Source organism: Ursus americanus, chromosome 19 (genome assembly GCF_024610735.1).
Source record: "Ursus americanus isolate L20-20 chromosome 19, mUrsAme1.1.p, whole genome shotgun sequence".
Lineage (NCBI taxonomy): Eukaryota > Metazoa > Chordata > Mammalia > Carnivora > Ursidae > Ursus > Ursus americanus.
The window spans coordinates 15,951,745-15,971,670 of NC_142145.1; the positions used below are offsets into that span (position 1 = coordinate 15,951,745).

Sequence of the window (19,926 nt, forward strand, 5' to 3'; positions counted from 1 at the left end):
CTTTCAACGAACCTGTTCATTGAATAAATAATGCTCAGAGACAGCTTTAAAAAAAAATGATTTGAGAGAGAGAGTGCGCTTGAGAGAGCAGGGTGGGAGGGGCAGAGGGAGAAGGAGAGAAGGAATCTCAAGCAGATTCCCCGCTGAGCGTGGAGCCCATTCATGACCTGAGCGGAAATCAAAGAGTTGGATGCCTAACGGACTGAGCCACCCAGGCGCCCCCCAAAATAGGTTTTATCAAGAAGAACTGCTCTCTCAGGGGCGCCTGGGTAGCGCAGTCGTTAAAGCGTCTGCCTTCGGCTCAGGGCGTGATACCGGCGTGCCGGGATCGAGTCCCACATCGGGCTCCTCCGCTGGGAGCCTGCTTCTTCCTCTCTCACTCGCCTGCTGTGTTCCCTCTCTCTCTGGCTGTCTCTCTCTTTGTCACATAAATAAACAAAATCTTTAAAAAAAAAAAAAAAAAAAAAAGAACTGCTCTCTCAGAGGAGAGGAGAACTAAGACCAAAAGGCTAGGGGCTAAGCCGTTCTCTAACCAGAGTTCCTGAATGTGCTCCAGAAGAGAAAGTTTCATGTTATGAAAATATGCAAATAAAACAAATCATTAGGGGTCCAGGACCTACGATCCTTGGAAAAGTTTAGCCCCTCTTGGAAGTCCCTGGGAGAATACTGGAGCAATGCTGGTGGCTAATTAGTCTTGAAGTCCACTGTCCTAGTCCATCCTGGCTGCTATAATCAGGTACTAAGGACTGGGTGACTTATAAATAAAAATGTTTATTCCTCGTAGTTCCAGAGGCTGGAAGGCTGAGACCAGGATGCCAGCTGGGTAAGGACCCTCTTTTGAGCATAAATTCTCATTTTATCCTCATACCATGGAAGGAGCAAGGGAGCTCTGTGAAAGACCCAACAGACCCCACTCATCCCACTCATGGGGCTCCACTCTCATGACCTAATCCCCTCCCAAAACCCCCCGAACAACATCACCTTGGAGGTGAAATGAACCTTGAGGGGACACAAATTGAGGCCACAGCACCCACAAACCCCAGATACCATGGACATATTATATTGTATTGTATTTTTTTTAAAGATTTTACTTATTTATTTGACAGAGACAGCAAGAGAGGGAACACAAGCAGGGGGATCTGGAGAGGGAGAAGCAGGCTCCCCGCTGAGCAGGGAGCCTAACGTGGGGTTCCATCCCAGGACGCTGGGATCATGACCTGGGCTGAAGGCAGATGCCCAACCACCAAGCCCCGTGAGCATATGTTAAAACCATGCTTGTCTTTTATCAGAACTGGCATGCAAGTTGTGATTGGTTTTACAGCAGAAATGTAAAATATTCCAAAATTTTAAAGCTGCAAAATAACAGATAAAATTTATTTTCAGTCCAGTGCCTGACTCTGCCCCATAATGGACGGAAAGAGTGGGATGGATGGGTGATGCCTGTGGCCCTGGGTTTATATACTTTGTTGTGACATAAAACCGTGGTTGCCAGGTTAGCCCACAGACTAGCTGCAGGCTGACGCAGAAGCCCGACTTTCTCACGAGATGCAGCCAATGCAGATAAGGAAGCCACCACACTGGCACTTCATCTTGGCAAACGACATTGCTCTAATGCCCTTGGGTCTGCATCCCAGTGGAGCAGCATAACTACTAGAAGACTCTGCCAGAGTCATCAGACTCTTCTCGTACCACAACACATCACCCCACGTTACACCACACAAGCCTGGTCCATAGTACAGCATAGCAACCCCCCCACAGCACACCAACTGATGCCACGTACCACACACGTAGGGCGTAGGGCCAGGGAGGGCCTCTGTTAGGGCATCCAGAAGGCCTTTTTCCTTCTAGAAGTACATTGGTGTCTGTGCCACGTTAAGGACCCAAAAAGGTCTCCTTTCACCACAACAGAGAATCCAACAATTGTAGAGCACGAGGAGGGAACCTATTCTAAACTCCCATAAATCGGGACGGTTGGGTGGCTCAGTCGGTTAAGCGTCTGCCTTTGGTTCAGGTCATGCTCTCAGGACCCAGGTCATGCTCTCAGGGTCCTGGGATCGAGCCCCGTGTCGAGCATCCCATACAGTCGGAAGTCTTCTCCCTCCCCCTCTGTCACACTCCCCCACCTTTTGTTTGCTCTCGTTTTTTCAAATAAGTAAATAAAATTTTTTTAAAAAATGGACTTTCCGATTTTGCCTAGGATTACTCCGGCCCAGTTAGCTGGTGCTCTTACAACGGAGGGAGACGGGAGTTCGTCTTTTGAAAGCGTCTCGACATAGCAAGCTCAGTTTTTCAGACGCCGAGTAATCCACTTCAGTTTCGCTCCTGACGCTAGAAATCGGGCCAAATCGCCTCCTACAAACAGAACAGTCAGAGACAAGGAGAGGAGTGAGATTATAAACCAACACACGGAGGGTTTACTGCTTCTGATAACGGAGGATTAGCTCCTAGTGGATTAACCTGACTGCAGATAACAACTTTAAAAACAACTTTAAACTCTTGACCAAATACGAAGAAACCACAGCCCGAAGGCACCAGAGAGCAGCCAAAAGCAGGTCCACGCTGGAGGGGATCGAATCTACACTTGGAACACGGAAGTGGCACCAGTGAGTTTTCCTTTGTTCACCGGCTTCATCTGAGGGCAGACCCCAGTCAAGCCAGTAAGTCAGCTAAAACTCGGGTAGATAACCGGCAGCCTTATTGGCTCCAAGACCCAGGAGAGTCTGGGGTGACCCCATAGCCATAAAGTGAAAGAGCAATTTCCAGAAGGGACAGAGCCATAGGAGGGTGGTCCTAATTCTGTGTATAAAATCTATTCAAGATACTGGCTAATCCAGGACCTGTGCGCCCATCGGGCAGACGCTCGCGCAGCCCAGTAAGGTCAACACTGAACTAAGAATTCTGCTGCTGCCCACCCAGGGGAGAGAACTGGGAGTTTACATCTAGCCAAGTTTGCGCACTGCTAAACGAGCAAACCAAAATACTCTTCATAAAAACATGACAGCAAAGTACGGAGAAGGGAGGAAACAATATGTACAGGAGCACGAATCAATGAAATAGAAAGCAAACAAATGTTTTTTTAAAAGCCCAGCAGTTAGTTCTTTAAGAGGATCAACAAAATTGATACGTGCTGGATCGATCAGTCCAGAAAGGGAAAGAACAAGAACGTGAATTAGCAACATCAAAAACAAAATCCAGTATTCCCCGCAGATCCTACAGAGGTTAACATTTTAGTAAGGGAACATTACAGAGAACTTTATGCCAATACATTTGACAACTTAGCTGTCTCAATTTGAACTTGACCAATTCTTTTTTTTTTTAAGATTTATTTATTTATTTGACAGAGAGACAGCCAGTGAGAGAGGGAACACAAGCAGGGGGAGTGGGAGAGGAAGAAGCAGGCTCCCAGCAGAGCAGGGAGCCTGATGCAGGGCTCGATCCCAGGACGCTGGGATCATGACCTGAGCCAAAGGCAGACAGACACCTAACGACTGAGGCACCCAGACACCCCTAAATATATCTATAATTTACATAAATTTATACTTAAAACTCTTACAACTCAATAATAAAAAATTTTTTAAAACAAATACAAAAAGAAAGGGAAACGTGTGAGCAGACACTTAACATAAAGGGGAACACAGAGACGAAAGCATAGGAAAAGGCGCTCAGTGGGATTGTCAGGGAAATGAACGTTAAAAACAATCACAACATGAGCTCCTACCACAGACCCACCAGACTGTTTAATACTGTGAAAACTGATAACAAGGCGGGGAGGGTGTGGAGCGGTTGGAGCTCTCCTGTGCTGCTGGAGGAAGTGTGAAAGAGTATGACCAGTTTTGGAAAACGTTCTGGCACTTTCATATGCAAGTCATGGACTAAACCTCACTATCCTCTGACCTAGCACTGCACGCTTAGGATTTGAAAATACACGTCCTCAAAAAGATGAGTCCAAGGATGTTCACAGCAGCTTTACTCATAATACCCAGGGAGGGGACGCAGTCCGGAGGGCCATCAACGGGGGAATGGATATCAACAATGGAACATTCATACAACAGAATACTAAGAAATAAAAATGAATGATACACAGAGCAACATGCGTGAATCTCAGAAGCATCAAGCTGAGTGAAAGGAATCTTACACAAAAGAGTACGAATTCCATTCATAAGAAATTCTTGAACAGGTGAGTGGTGCCTGGGTGGTTCAGTCGGTTAAGTGTCTGCCTTTGGCTCAGGTCATGATCCTGAGGACTTAGGATCGAGCCCGCATTGGGCTCCCTGCTCCACCGGGAGTTTGCTTCTCCTCTTCCTCTGCCTTTCCCCCCTGCTGACGCCCTCTCTCACTGTCTCTCTCTCTCTCTCTTTCTCTCTCTCTCTCTCTGAAATAAACAAATAAAAATCTTAAAAAAAAAAAAAAGACATGGTGCTTTACTCTCATCTCAGAAAATTCTCGCATGCCCCTTCCTGGCCAGTGCTCGCCCCCATTCCCCTCGAGGCAAACGCTGTTCTGGTATTTTTTTTCACCATAGACTGGTTTACCCGTTCAAGAATGTCTTTTCTTTTTTTTTTTTTTTAATTTCAGATTTTATTTATTTATTTGAGAGACGGAGAGAGAGAGAGTGAGAGACAGCACAAGCTGGGTGGAGGCGCAGAGGGAGGGGGAGAAGCAGACTCCCTATAAAGCAGGGAGGCCGGTGCGGGGCTCAATCCCAGGACCCTGGGATCATGACCTGAGCCAAAGGCAGAAGCTTAAGGACTGAGGCCACCCAGGCGCCCAGTGATGCACCATGCCTTGATAGGGATTTGCTATAAAACAACATATTAAAGCATATATGCTTTTGTCAAACTCATTATATGGTACACTAAGATGTATGTATCTTACCATGTGTCTATGGCACTGAGAAAGAGAAAGAGAATCCTTAAAAATTATTGAACTCTAGCTAATGATATGCATGTGTTGGTGTGCTTGGGGGTGAAAGGCACTGAAATCTGCTACCGACTTAAAAAAGAACAAGAAAATACAAGAGATGGATGGATAGAAAGACAGATGAATAAATAGATATATTAGAACAATATAGCAAAATACTGATTTTAAAATCCAGGGGGCAGATACCTGGTGCTTATAATCCCTTCAACTTTATTATATATTTTTAAGAGTTCTTAACACATGTTTTATATTTTGTCATTAAATATTGGGGGCAGGGGCACCTGGGTGGCTCAGTTGGTTGAGCGTCTGCATTCGGCTCAGGTCATGACCCCAGGGTCCTGGGATCCAGCCCCACATCGGGCTCCCTGCTCAGCGGGAAGTCTGCTTCTCCCTCTGCCTCTGCGCCTCCACCCAGCTTGTGCTGTCTCTATTGTGCGCACACTCTCTAATAAATAAATAAAATCTTTAAAAATAAAAAAATTAATAAATATTGGGGACAGAAGGCACAAACTCTTCCAGTTGTTACCAGCTTTAGTGAAAAAGCATGATCGGAAGAAAGGTGGAAACAGATGATGCAATGAAGTTTGGAGTTCCCCGTGCATTTTGTTTTATTTATTTTTCTAATAATGTAGTTTTTTTTTTAAAGATTTTATTTATTTATTTTAGAGAGAGAGAGCACGCAGAGCGGAGGGAGAAGGAGGAGGAGAACCTGGAGCAGACTCCACTCTCTGTGCAGAGCCCCACGCGGGGCTTGATCTCACCACCACGAGATCACGACCTGAGCCAAAACCAAGAGTCAGACACTTAACCAACTGAGCCACCCAGGTGCCCCAATAATATAATTTTTAAAATTCGAATTCCGGCGTAGTTACCACACAGTGTTATATTAGTTTCAGGTGTACCATATAGTGATTCAACAGTTCTGTATGTTACTCGGTGTTCATCAAGATAAGGGTCCTCTTGATCCCCTTCGCCTATTTCCTGCACACGCTTTAGGCTCTCAGTTTCTTCTCCGCTCAGTTGTCCAAATAACAGACAGGTTCTTGGTTCATATTCTTGTGTTCATGTGTAGGACTTCCATTTAAGAATTCAAAACACTGTACCGTATATAAATCCTACTCCCATAAAAACTAAACATTTTGACAATAATTACATATTTCTTCATGCAAATAAGAATATAAAGGTTAAAATGAAATAAATATGCTCAATGTGTTACCACAGGAATTCTGAAGGGCCATAAAATAACATAACATAAAATTTACCACTTTCTCCATTTTTTAAAGGATTTGTTTATTTGAGAGAGAGAGAGAGAGAGAGCACTCAAGTGGGGGGAGGGGCAGAGGGAGAGGGAGAGAATCCTCAAGCAGACTGACTTCCCACCAAGCTCAAAGCCTGATGCGAGACTCAATCCCAAAACCCATGAGATCACGACCTGAGCAGAAACCAAGGACCGGAAGCTCAACTGACTGAGCCCCCCAGGTGCCCCCCACTTTCACCATTTTTAGGTATACAAGTTCTGTGACATGAAGTACATTCGTGTTGAACTACGATCAATGAAATTGGGTGCAATTCCACCCAGAAGTGGAATTTCTAGATCATCCTTAGATTTCTGTCTACGTTAGAAATAGCACTTTGCAGAACTACAAAAATGGTGCTTGGAGAATGCAATCAAATTTGGGATCATACAAATTAAATTCAGATTCAGAAATCTGGGATTTTCTCTTTTTTTCCTTTAAAAAAACTTTTATTATGGAAAAATTTGCAAACCTAACCAAAAGTAGCCTTGCAAGTATAGCAAATGCACACGTATCCAAATTCAGCCTCACTTTCCTCTAACGTGCTGCTCTCCTGGGAAAACTGTGTTGTCGACTCTACCTATAAACTGAAGACATCGTTCTTAGACGGGGTCTAATTCCTAGAGCTATAGAAAGAGCATAAACGCACAGTGATGCTTGCTTGTTTCCTCAAGTCATTTCAGAAAACTTGAAAGATTTCCAAGTTGTATTTCTTTAAAGCTTCTTCCTTTGACTTACCAAGCGCACACCCTCAGTAAGTGCCCTAAGCTCCTGACGTCTGAATGAAGACACTTCTGGGGAGCATCTCGAAAACCCTATTGAAAGCATCTGGTGGTTACAAGGGGCTAATTAGATTGGTCAGGATATAGGAGATCAGCATTTTTAGGGCTTAAGGGGTCAAAGGAGAAAGTACCATAAACATTGACAAACAAACGTCTATGAAATTGCAGTCAGCTATAAAAGGAAGCTACTGCGAATCGTCCGCGGGAGAGTCTCAGGAGCCGCTCTGGGGAGAGAATGGCATTCCCTCAGACGGTGCACCCCGCTAACAGAGAAGCCGGCTGGGGTGGGCTCTGAGCGTGGTGGCATTGCACGAGGTCTGGCTCCTCATTCAATGAAACTCACATCAAAGACCAGAGAGGAAACCCCAGACAGCGCTGATGCTAACAAGACTGGAGTGGCCCGAACTGACTTTTGAAAGCGATCAAATGGTTTCTGTCGACTATGTAGGAAGGAAAGCAAAGCAGCTCGACATTTTCCAAACACCTGGGAAATAGCTAGCTAATAATTAGAAGAACTTCAGATGACTGATGGTAAGGAGGTGAGAAAATACGTACTTGTGCTAGTTAATAGCTACGTGAAATCAGACGAGTTTCTTCACCTGTGTCCTCATCTGTAAACTACGGTTCCTTGCTGTTCGTCTTCAGATATGTGCAGCACATGTTCTGGAGGCTAGAGACCCAATAGACAAGGTCCCTGTTCTCACGCTACTTAGATTCTAATGAGGGAGACAGGTCACAAACAATTACACACACAATCAATAAGATAGTTTTGGAGAGTGGAAAGTGCTATGAGAAAAATAAAATGACAAGGATTATGTGAACATTTGCGGGGGGAGCATTTCAGGCAGTGAGACTAGTCAGTGCAAGGGTCCTGAGACAGGAAGGGGCTTAGAGGATTTCAAGAGGAGAAAAAGACCAGTGTGGCTGTAGCTCTGTGAGCAAGTTGGAGCAGATCGGAGGGTGGCCAGAAGTGTTCAATGAGGCTTCGTAAGTGGGGAAGGGGTAAGTCTTGACCTCACAGGGTGCTGTGAAAACGAAATGAGAATTGACTCCCTGATAACTGTCCTTTCAAAAAGAAGAGGGGAGGAGACTGCTGGAGACGGCCAAACTCTGAGTGGGGGGTGGGTCAAGGCTGCTGCAGAATGGGCATCCTCGGATTTACCTTCTTAGCACTCTAAAGAGGATTGATGGGCTTCAAGACCATCATCCCCTTGAGATAAATGCCTCCTGTGCTTCCCTTAGACACTCTGAATTCAATTAGTTTAATTAGAAAACAAGTAAAGAGGAATTATCTTAATATAGCTTTGCTTCTAACAACTCAAAAAAAAAAAAAAAGCCCATTTCTTTGGCAGGAATCCAAGATTCCCTCTTTTATTTATATATTCTGAGATAATGATGCAAATGTTCCATTTTAGTGGACATCTCTTACCCAATAGATCATATTTTAGCTTTAATAATAATAATAATAATAATAATAATATTTTCTGATTTCTTCACTCTTTAATGAAGTAAGAACATTGGTATGCTAGTGAATATTTTTAGACCACTAATGGGGGTGGCGGAAGAGAAGAGGGAGAATGCTCTGATTTTCGGTGTTTGCCAGTATCTGTGACTATGACTTGTTTCAACTAATGTGACATCGGTGAACTCAGAGCTGGGAAGGGATACTAACTCGGCTCTCACAAGCGGCTGAGAGCTGATTCCGGGACACTGGTTTTTTGCCCAAATGCCCTACAAATCTATTGCCAAGGCAATTTTTCCTCTTACACGGAGGCTACTTGGATTGGCATCAGCTGCAAAAGCAGATTCAGGACCAAGGCCAAGGTAATTGGGTTGGTAAATGATCGGAGAGTAGTACAAAGAGTAACATCATTGTGTTTGTTCAATAAACGTATTCCTCCAGGATTCATGTGCCCACTTACTCCAGCTACAAGCACGGGACTTCCAAGTGTAGACCCCAGAGAGCTCAGCATGGCAGTGGTAAAGCCACGGGGGCCTGCGGAAGAGTCAGGGAGTCTAGAGACTGGCCCTTAGTCCAAACCCTGCCACAACTGTTCTGTCTCATCGTGGGCAAACCACTTCGTCTTTCTGGGCCCCTGATTTCCCAGCTTCCCAGATCTCTGAAGATAAGGTGGGGGCTAGTAGTGGGAGCGCAGACAAGATCATCGCCAAGCTTTTCCTTCTAAGTCTTGAACATATGATCCTCTGAAAGACCTGAAAACTAAGTCAGAGGCTAGTTTTAAGTGATGGTGTTCCTAAAAATATCGTAATTGGGAAACAGCAGGAATGCCAAAGGAGGACATTTTACAATGGTCAGCGGCTGTATGTTGTGCCCACGATGTGACGTGCTATGTACAGTATAGTTTGGGGAGAATTCAGAGCATCGAAGGCAGACAAAATAAATAACACAGGGCTGATGCTTAAAAATACACGGTGGCTCAGTCAGTTAAGCCTCCCACTCTTGATTTTGACTCAGGTCTTGATCTCAGGGTCCCAGGATTTAGCCCCGCATCAGGATCTGCGCTCAGCAAAGAGTCTGCTTCTCCCTCTCCCTCTGCTCCTCTTTCTGCTCTTGTTCATGCTCTCTCTCTCTCTCTCTCTCAAATGAATTTTTAAAAATATTTAAGGGGCGCCTGGGTGGCACAGTGGTTAAGCATCTGCCTTCGGCTCAGGGCGTGATCCTGGCGTTCTGGGATACAGCCCCACATCAGGCTCCTCCACTATGAGCCTGCTTCTTCCTCTCCCACTCCCCCTGCTTGTGTTCCCTCTCTCGCTGGCTGTCTCTATCTCTGTCAAATAAATAAATAAAATCTTAAAAATATATATTTAAAAAATACATATATATATTGTTCACAAACCACTGTGAGCGAATTGGAACTCTGGGAACAGAGAGAGGATTCCCTAAACTTTATGGGACAGCCTTGGGAAGTTGAATGGTATACTTTATTTTTTTTTTTAACATCTCTGTCATCATTATAATTGACCAAATAAATTGTAAACTGCCCATCACACTTTTGTCACTCCCATATCAGCCAGACTCTGAACCACAGTATTCCTATACCCTTTGACTCCCAAATGTTCTTATTTTACCTGTAGTTCTGTTAGAGCCACGGGAAGGTTCACGGTGCCTGTCGTGTGAACACACCGTATTGGGAGGTCGTGTACATGGTGGTTAGACGGACACAGTACCGAAAAAACACCTAGGTTCTGATTTCACCCCAAACCCTGAAATCTTGGCAAGTGATTTAATCTGTGTTTCAGATTCCTTGTTTATAAAATAGAGACAATATTGACTATCTCATAGGGTTATTGTGAGGACGAATTAGGTAATTCACATAAAGTGCTCACAAGAGTGCCCACTGGCATAGCATCAGTATTCGATAAATTATGTGTGTGTGTGTGTGTGTGTGTGTGTGTGTGTGTGTGTGTGTATATTTAACCCTTGAAATTGAATTTGTTGAACTTCACTGTGTGTGTTTCATGTTTATGAGGTTTGGCTACAACTAAAGTTAAGTTGCCTGCCCTGAAAGAACATGTATGAGCTCGTAGGAGGAGTGTGGGACCAGAGGAGTTATTCCAGGATAAAAATACATCAACTGAGCGAAGAATCAACATGCAGCTGATAGAGTTGGTTTTACACACTTTGTGAAGTGATATCACATAGACCCTTCAATAGGCGTTTTTTGCCAAAACCTCAAACACAGTTTCAAGTCGAAATGACTAGAGGCTGTGGTCAAACGCCATTAACTCACTTAGTGAACGTATCACCGGCTCACCCAGCGCACAGGGAACTCACTCTACGAATGCCCATTTCCCACAAGACTGTTCTGGGGGAAGCAGTCCACCTAGAATGCTTCCAGAAATGGGACCTCTCGCATCCATCCAAGACAAAAGAGCCACTTTATGCTACAACTTCCCATAATTGCTGGCTACATTTAGATTTCATTTTCTTCATGCTAGCCTGTCCCTATTCCCTTTCTCCTCAAAATCTCCTCCTCCCACCCACCCCACTTTCAATTACTGTTCCATATTGTCCTTCCCACATCACAGGGAACCTCCCAGTCTGAAGACCCTCCCAAGCCCCGACCACCCCCACTCGCCAAACTTCTGGAAATGTTTCTCTGAGCCGGGCCAAATTTAAAGGGACTTCAGCTATGTCTAGGTTCAGCACGCATGTGGGGGCTGGGAGGAGGGATTTTTCTTTGATCCACCTAATGAATTAATGAATTAAACAGAGGTGGAGTTCAGAAGGCAGTCTCCTTACTTTTGCTGCAGTTGGGCTGATGATGAGCGGGTGTAACTGCTGGAAAAATGCAGCTTCGTGCTAGAATTAGGGACATGGCCGAGTCCATTCATCTTCCCTAATGGAGTTCTTGGGAAATACACATGTAGATTAGCCCCTAACAATGACCCCCGGCTGATTGCTTGGAGTGCCCTCCACCGTGCCCACAATGGCATTGACTAGCTCTTTATGTCGTGCACAAAGGAAGCCCCAGCCTCCTCTTGTCCTGCTTTGCCCTGTTTCCCCCCGAAGTCCCTCACCAGTGGCTGTTGAAGTCTTTTCTGCTTTTCTCTCAAGACTCTGAAATAAACAGTAAATAAAAGCTAACCTCACCTGGACCTATTAGGGAGAGCTGGGCAGTCCCAGAGGGAATTAACTTTGGAAAACAAGGCTCTAAGCCCCTTAGCGTGTGGGCAGAAGCTTAAGAAAACACTGCCAATCTTTGTGGAGCAGTGATTATAGAGATCAATTTAATATTGGGGAAGTTTACATAAAAAGCATTTTTGGTTGTAGGGGAAACAGCAAACGCCAACCAGACACTCGGGCAGCCAGAGGCATTAGCACCTCACCCAAAGGTCTATGTAACTGCCATTTGGGACATCGTGGGGATGCCGCGAGACCCTTTGCAGGGATAGTGCCTTTGACAGCCTAGAAAGCCCGAGGGCCCCAGCGACAGGCTTTGCCTGGACTGTAGTGGGAAACTCCGAAGGATTTGTTCAGTATCCTCGGACACCAGCACCCCAAAGGCCGCTGTCTACAGGCTCTGACTTCACTTCTCAAGGAAGCTAAGCTGCTATTATCTCAGCCTCTTAGATGCGGCGTCCAGTCTCCGAGAAGGATTAAGGATGGACTGCGGGCTAAGATGTGCTTTTATTCTTTTCAAAAACATCCCACTTTACAACATGTCTTACAAATGAGCCATAGGCAGAAAACGCTGGACAAGGAGTCCCATGGTCTGAGTTCTCGTCCTGACCCCTCCGCTTAACAATTGCAGCATGTTGAGCCTCAGTTTCCTCTTCTGTAAAATGGGGACAAATGTATTTGTCCTGCTCGCCTCACAGGGTTGTGAGGATCCTGGAAGCTCTAAGTGCAAATTGATTATTATGAACATAACTTAAAATAAAACATAACTTCCGGGGCGCCTGGATGGCTCAGTCGGTTAAGTATCCAACTCTTGATTTCGGCTCAGGTCATGATGTCAGGGTCCTGGGATGGAGCCTTCAACCAGCTCCTCAATTCAGCAAGGAGTCTGCTTGAGATTCTCTCTCTCCCTCTACCCCTCCGGAACTCTCTCTCAAATAAAAATAAACAAATCTTTAAAAGAAAACATGATTTTTCATTTGAACCAGTAGCTCAATTTCTATCTATGGCAAACTCACCTGTTTGCTATTTTAATTTACCTTTTTATGGGTCTTTTTATAGGCCTACTAAAAAATAGAGCGATTTGCATAATGACCACTCCCATATGCCCATCACAGAGGACTGATCATTCCATGATCCTTAATGTGGTCACATGTCCTTTTGAATGCCCTTCTAACACCACTTTAAAGGTGAGGATTGTGGGTGCCTGGCTGGCTCAGTCAGAAGAGCCTGCAGCTCTTGATCTCATGAGGTCGTGAGTTCCAGCCCTCGGTTGGGTATAGAGCTTACTTAAATAACTGAACTTTAAAAAATAAAGGTGAGGGTTGGAAGATAGGTGTCATTCTCTTGTTTCTTCCATTGTCTTGTCTCCCAGGCTGGACGTTAAACTTCTCAAGGCCAGTGCCCAGCCTTTCTTTTCTTTTGTGGTGCTAGCATGGCCCACCTGAGTGGGGACCCTCAGAAGGGAGGTAGTAACCCCCTGTCTGAATGCAAGCAGAAAGAAACTAATGGTGGGGGTGGGGGAGACGTCCCTGTGTGGAGATCAGAGATCCTACTGCAGAGGACGTTTGAAGAATCTCTGTTCAGTATCTGTATGAGATCATGAGATGTTAACTAAACTTACTGTGGAAATCATTCCACGACACAAGTAAGCCAAATCCTTATACTGCACACCATAAACTCACCCAGCGCTGTATGTCAATTATATCGTAATGAGAGTGGGGAAAAGGAAAGGAATCTCTAGGTCCTTAGACTTAGGAAAGCATTTTGGTTCACGTTTCCCGCTAATAGTGAAGGCGGAAGGGGGGCCTCCGTCGGGCATCAGAGTTGACAAGTGTCAGCCTTCACAGCGCGCATCACAGCACTGGCAGACGTGAAAAAAACACTCGCCCGCAGTAACCATCATTCCACCTGGCCTGCGACTCTCACTCCGCGCCAAGGAAGCCTCGTGGGGCTCCCAAAGTGGAATGAAATGCAAGCAGATTACGCCTATAACCCCCCGGAGAAGTGCGAGGCCTTCACCGCAGACGAAGGTCCTTCCCCCGTCAGCCTGAGGCTGGGACATCTCCTGGGTCTGGAGACTGTTTGGCGGGGAGGGAGTCCCCGCGGGACAGTCTACGAGACCGAGGGACCCCAGGAGGGTCTCCCCCCGGGCCTGAGCCCGGCAGCGGGTCGGTCTTGGGGCTCCCAGCCTCCTGCTGGGCGGTCGGGCACTCGAGGTCACTGAGCGCGCAGGCACAGATGGCCCCAGCGCCTCCTGGGGCTGGCGCTGGGGTGAGCTAGCCTGGCGGCGCGCGAGTCCGAGGGGACTGGAAGGAGCATTTAAACATATATAGACAAACAAAATAAACCTGAAGTCCGAGCCTTCGGACTACGGAGCCGAAAGAGGAGTGGCGTTGAAGGCAAAAAGAAGGAGAGAGAAGGGAAATTTCAAACTGGCAAGAAGCGTGCAGTGGCCCGAAGTCCTACGTTGTAGAGCCTGGCCCCAGTCCGTCGGCTGGGTCTTTCCAAAGGTCGCCCCGGGCGCTCAACCCTGCCAAGGATGTGAGCCCGAGGGCAGGGCGACTCCGGGGTAAAGGGAGGGATGGCGGGCGGGAGGATAAGCCCAAGAAGGCAGGTAAGCCCACGGGGTACTGGGGGAAGGTGAAACCAAGGGCGTCGGCCCCACTGAGGCCAGACGGAGGAAGCGGGCCCCAGAGTCGGGTCCCCAGGCCTGTCAAACATCCCACCGCCGGTTCCCCCGGGACGTGTGTGGAGCGTTTGGAGCGGTTCGGGAGGTGGACGGTGGAAAGTTCGGAGTGCCGGCCCCGCCCGGAGTGGCAGCCCTGGGACCCTGAGGCTGGGCGAGGAAAAAACCCGCCCCGCCGCCGGGGGAGGGGCCGAGGGAAGAGGCTGGGTCTTGGGCAGGAGGGGAGGAGCCGGCGCGAGCGGGCTCGCAGCCTTTAGCACCCGGAGCCCCAGCTACCCCGAGTCCGAACTTCAGACTCCTGCGGAGACCCAGGCCGCCGCCGGCCGAACTCACCTCCCGCGCGCGCAGCCCGGGCCCGCGTCACCCAACAAGCTTGACCTTGGGTCGGGACCCCGCGCGTGGGACGGCGGTACCCGGGAAGAGCCGACTTCGAGCCTCTTCTCTCGGTCTCCAAAGCAGGCGGCGCTGCGAGAGCGCGGGCCGCGCCCTCCCGCCTCCTGGCGCTCCCCATGCACCTGCCCGGCTGCGCCCCCGCCATGGCCGACGGCAGCTTCTCGCTTGCCGGCCACCTGCTCCGCAGCCCGGGAGGAAGCACCTCGAGGCTGCACAGCATCGAGGCTATCCTGGGATTTACCAAGGACGACGCGATCCTCGGTTCCTTCTCGGCGGAGCCGGGAGCCCGGGGCGCGAAGGAGCGGGACAGGAGGCCGGGCGCGCGGGCCGCCTGCCCCAAGGCGCCCGGGGGAGGCGGTGAGCCCTCCCCGCAACCTGCCCCGGCGCCTGCTCCGGAGTACGAAGGTGAGTGTGCACCCCTGGCTGCTGTGGGCCCTGAGGGGTGCCCGAATTTAGGAGCTCTGCAAGAGGAATAAGCCCCTGCCTTAACTGCTATTAAGGCATTTGGGCGCGGAGTTGGGGTTAGTGTGTATAGCAGGAGACTCCAATTTGCGTTCAGAGAAATCTTAGGCGCCCCTCATAGCCTTACCCCGACCTCCTGGTCCAGCGCCTGGGAGGAGCCCGCGTCCCGCTGCCGGCGCCCAAGGTAGGCGGAGTGGGCCCAGGGATAACTCCCGGGAGTCTCTCTGACCATCTGGGGCCTCTTCGTCACAGCTCCTCGACCCTATTGCCCCAAGGAGCCTGGGGAGGCGCGGCCGAGCCCCGGGCTGCCGGTCGGTCCCGCCACCGGCGACGCGAAGCTGTCGGAGGAGGAGCAGCCCAAGAAGAAGCACCGGCGGAACCGCACCACCTTCACCACATACCAACTCCACGAGCTGGAGCGCGCGTTCGAGAAGTCTCACTACCCCGACGTGTACAGCCGCGAGGAGCTGGCCAGCAAGGTCAACCTGCCCGAAGTCCGGGTCCAGGTAAAGCGCCCAGATCGGTCCCCGGGAGGGCCCCAAGCCCAAGCTGCAGCCGAGGCTCCGCTGAATCCCCGGGCGTGCACGCCTTTATTGCGGCGCTCTTCCCATTGGTCTTCCTCGCCCTGGCTCCCCCAGAGCCTCGGAGGAGCGTCACCCATCTCGCGGGTGCCCCACCACCGCCCCTGGCACAGTCCGTTCCAGTTTGTAGGAGCATCTCCCTTTTGGGGGTCTACCTCTTCGAACCTAAAGCGAGCACTAAGACCCGGCTGGCCAGATGAAGAGCGACAGCTCATTAGACGCAGCCAGGATTGGGGCGGGAGGCGGTGAGTAGAGAGGGAATGCAGGCAGCCTCCCGGATCGAGGCCCCAAATGCCACCCCCGTCACTAACTGCGCTCACCCTGTCGAGAAACGAAAACCCAGTCTTCTTGCAAGGGCCCTGGCTCCTGCAAGTTGAAAGTTTTGGTGGATTTGTTTAAGAAACTGACTTTTGCTTCTTTGGTGCACATCCAGCCAAACTTCCTGGGGCTGCAGAGAGGCCTTTTCTTTTCTTTTCTTTCTTCCTTTTTTTCTTTCTTTCTTTCTTTCTTTCTTTTTTTTTTTTTTTTTGGTAAAAGGGTTTTCGCTTTAATTAAAGCTGAATTATCTTTAATCCCTGATCATTAAAATATTTGAAAGCCTTAAATATTTGCTAGTCATCTGTGAAAAATCTGGGAGGATTTCCAAATTAGGAGAGTTTACAGAGGCCTGAAAGGGAGTCATTGGGAACAACTTTCCCTGCCTTGGAAAGGCCGTGGAACTAAAGTGGGATTTTCGTGTGTGTCTAATGAATTAGATTTCCGGGAAGTGACGATACTCAGGTGTTTGGGGGCTTTTAGCTTTACCTTAAAGGTAAAAGGGAACAAGCTTTTGCCTTTTGTCTCTTCTGCTTATTAGGAGTTTAAAGTAATGAGTAAATGTCATGGTTTTAAAAACTAGTTCCCTAATGTAACTCCGGATTAATTTGCGAGAACAGTTCCATTTCTCTTAATTTGGGGCAATAGAACTGCAATGGTTTCATTGAAGGTGTGGACATTTTAGTACCTGCTTTTCAGGGAGAGAGGCTGGAGTAGGGGGAAGAAAAGAACACAAGTGAAGAAGGAAGAGGAGAGACAGAGCCCCTACAGAATACAGGCACAGCCCACGCGGGGCTCCCTTCACACAAAACACCACCTCTGTCCTACCTTCCTTCCTCCCTCTTTAGTTGTTCAGGGATTTGGGCTCCTTCTCTATGTTGTCAGCTTCTTGAGAATAGTGTCTGTGACTTCTCTGTGACCACGGGGCCAGCACAGTGCCCAGCATATGGCGGGTTCTTAACACATGGCTCTGCTGTAATCAGATGGGGCGGGGGGAGGTTGACCGCGGGCCTCCAACTGTGTGGAGGGCAACAGTACAGCCCTCGAAGAGCAGACTCTCCCAGTCTTTAGCTCTCTGACTTTGAATTCTGGGTGGAAGACTGTAGCTGATATTTTGGGGGGCCAGAGTGGGACATGCGAGAAATTGGAGGGAGCAGTGGGATGGGAACCCTCCCCCAGCTGATGTTTCTCTTTTCTTTATCATTGGCAAATAGTTACTGTTTCTGGGGAAATTAGGGCCTCAGGTATGGAGATGAATCTTTTGTAGGAAGGGAACAAGGGTACTTACTTTTTTGTTCTCTCTCCTCCCCCCCCCCCCCCCAAATCCTAGCTTTACATACACTTGTCCTGCTCTGCCCAGGTGCTGGGTGGCTGTTTTCTCAGTGCTTCTAAGAGGTCCCCTCCCCCACTGACTCAAAACTGTCTTCTCCCTTCTAAGATCACAGCTATTCCCCTATTTCCTTCCATTAATATAACACTGAAGCCACCAGTTTAGCCGAAGTTCTTTCAGATTCTCTACTCAACTAGACCAGTTCTCTCTGTTCTGTTTCCAAGGGTAGTAACTTGGTAGTGAAACCTTAATTACACCTTCTGTTGTTCTTTTACCAAACGTAATGGACGTTTTATCATTAAGAGACCAGACTTCACTCTTGGTGCAGACTTTATATACATAAAGAAAAAAAACAAACACCAAAAGAAAAATTGAATTCATTGAACTCATCTTAGAATAATGTCAAAATTGACTCCAAAAAGTCAATGTAAATATAATAAACTTGAACTATTGTAATCACTGAAAGCCATTTATAAGGAATATCAGAAATACCAAAGGGATATCAATTAAAGAATGAAGACCTTATTAAAGCAGCAACTCAAATAAGCTTGGGACAAAATAAACCCGCTTTTTTTCTACTAGTTATCATAACCAGTAATTCCTGGGAAAAGCTGTATTTTAACATCCAGCGCTGCCAGTTAGGGTACTTAGAGTATTCGTTTATACATATGTTTATAATAGAGACCAAAGGTAGGTAAAGCAGAAAGTGGGGGCTCCTGGGTGGCTCAGTTATCAGTTAAGCACCTGCCTTCGGCTCAGGTCATGATCCCGGGGTCCTGGGATCGAGCCCTGCCTTGGCGGGGAGTCTGCTTCTCCCTCTCCCTCTGCCGCCGCTCCCCCTTCTTGTGCTCTCTCTATATATATCAAATAAATAAATAAAATATTTTTAAGAATTTTTAAAAAGAAAAGCACAGAGAGTCTGAGCCCAAATCACAGCCTCTGAGAGCAGCACCATATAGGGAGGAAGCAAAGTCTAAACCGAAGTGCCAGGAGGAGCTACCAAAGAGCAGGACCCCGAAATTTGGTGAGATCTGCTTTCCAAAATCCTAGGTCCGATTCCCAAGGTTAACTTCACTTTTTTTTCTGAGCACCCGCTCGGTGCCAGGAGTCGGAAACAGACAGAGCCACAGCTATGGGTGAAGTGAACAGGGACAAGGGTGACACAAGGAAGAAACAGACTCAGAGGGAAGGAGAGGAGGGAAAAGGCAGAAAGAGAAGACGGGGTGGAAAAGAAAGGAGAGCGTAGGGGTGGGGAGGTGGTGACAGTCCAGCCCCAGTTTTCTTTGGGGGCAAGAGAGTCGTCCGAGCGGGGCTGCCCCGGGAGCAGGGCGGGGGCGCGGCCCGAGCCTTCGTCGCCCCCCGACGGCCGTTGTGCTGCCCTCCGCAGGTGTGGTTCCAGAACCGACGGGCCAAGTGGCGGCGGCAGGAGAAGCTGGAGGTGTCGTCCATGAAGCTGCAAGACTCGCCCCTCCTCTCCTTCAGCCGCTCCCCGCCCTCGGCGGCTCTGGCGCCCCTCGGGGCCGGCCCGGGCGGCGGCGGTGGGCCGGCTGGGGGCGCCCTGCCGCTCGAGTCGTGGCTTGGGTCGCCGCTGCCGGGCGGGGGCGCCACGGCGCTGCAGAGCCTGCCGGGCTTCGGGCCGCCGGCGCAGAGCCTGCCCGCCAGCTACACGCCGCCGCCGCCGCCGCCCCCCTTCCTGAACTCTCCGCCGCTGGGCCCCGGCCTGCAGCCCCTCGGGCCGCCGCCGCCCGCCTACCCGTGCGCGCCGGGCTTCGGGGACAAGTTCCCCCTGGACGAGGCGGACCCGCGCAACAGCAGCATCGCGGCTCTGCGCCTGAAGGCCAAGGAGCACATCCAGGCCATCGGGAAGCCGTGGCAGGCCCTCTAGGGGGCCCGGGGACCAGATCGGGCCGGACCACCGTCCTGGGAGCCGACCCGGACCCGCAGGCGCGCGCCCTTTCCACCCGGGTTCCCCACACCGCCACCCTCCCGAGCTGCCTGAAGCTGCAGCCAGGCTTGGGTCTCAGACGCGCGTCTGCTCCTGGCTCGCCGGGGAGGATTGACCTTCCCGCCCGCCGAGGCTCTCTGGACACCGCCCTCCCCCCCCCGCCACGGACCCCCAGCCCTGCTGCTGGAGGGGGAAAGAGGAGGCCCGGGCCCTTGGGGTTCAGGGGACCCAAAGCCCCTGACCTCGGCCACTCCGGGGCGGCGTGGCTACCCCGGAAAACGACAACTGGGAGGAAGGGGAGGCCGAGAAATAGAGTTTGAGGGACTGTTTGTATGCGTAGTTTGAAGTATTGGGGAGGAGAATTAAAGATTGCCTTGTTTTGGTTTGACTCCGGTTAAGGGCGCCTAGGACTGCGGTGGCGGGGAGAAGGCGTGTGTGCAGATGGGGGTCCGGGAGGGGCTATATGACGGATGGGGTGGATCAGGGGACCGCGCAGGACCTGGGGCTCCCTCCTGCGTATCCTCCTGGGGCGCTTTGCTGCTGCCGAGACTCCATGCCCTCCACCCGAGCGC

The 19,926-nt window shown here is 49.4% G+C and overlaps 1 protein-coding gene across 2 annotated transcripts; it reads left to right on the plus strand.

Moving 5' to 3' along the window:
* The first annotated feature begins 14,837 nt into the window (after positions 1-14,837).
* On the plus strand, positions 14,838-19,294 carry RAX (retina and anterior neural fold homeobox). Of its 2 annotated transcripts, none has more exons than XM_087869993.1 (3): positions 14,838-15,132; positions 15,436-15,689; positions 18,797-19,294. In XM_087869993.1, the coding sequence occupies exons 1-3, from the start codon at positions 14,838-14,840 to the stop codon at positions 19,292-19,294; spliced, it is 1,047 nt and encodes a 348-aa protein (XP_087726119.1). The 2 variants fall into 2 exon arrangements, with proteins under 2 accessions (XP_087726119.1, XP_045646311.1); XM_045790355.2 differs by having other exon boundaries at positions 14,838-15,126.
* Positions 19,295-19,926: the final 632 nt, after the last annotated feature.

Excerpts from the sequence above, each read along its gene's own strand:
- RAX (XM_087869993.1), top strand. The coding sequence starts at position 14,838 with ATGCACCTGCCCGGCTGCGCCCCCGCCATGGCCGACGGCAGCTTCTCG. Across the intron at positions 15,133-15,435 it reads TCCGGAGTACGAAGGTGAGT|CTCCTCGACCCTATTGCCCC; the intron begins GTGCACCCCTGG and ends TCTTCGTCACAG. Across the intron at positions 15,690-18,796 it reads TGCCCGAAGTCCGGGTCCAG|GTGTGGTTCCAGAACCGACG; the intron begins GTAAAGCGCCCA and ends TGCCCTCCGCAG.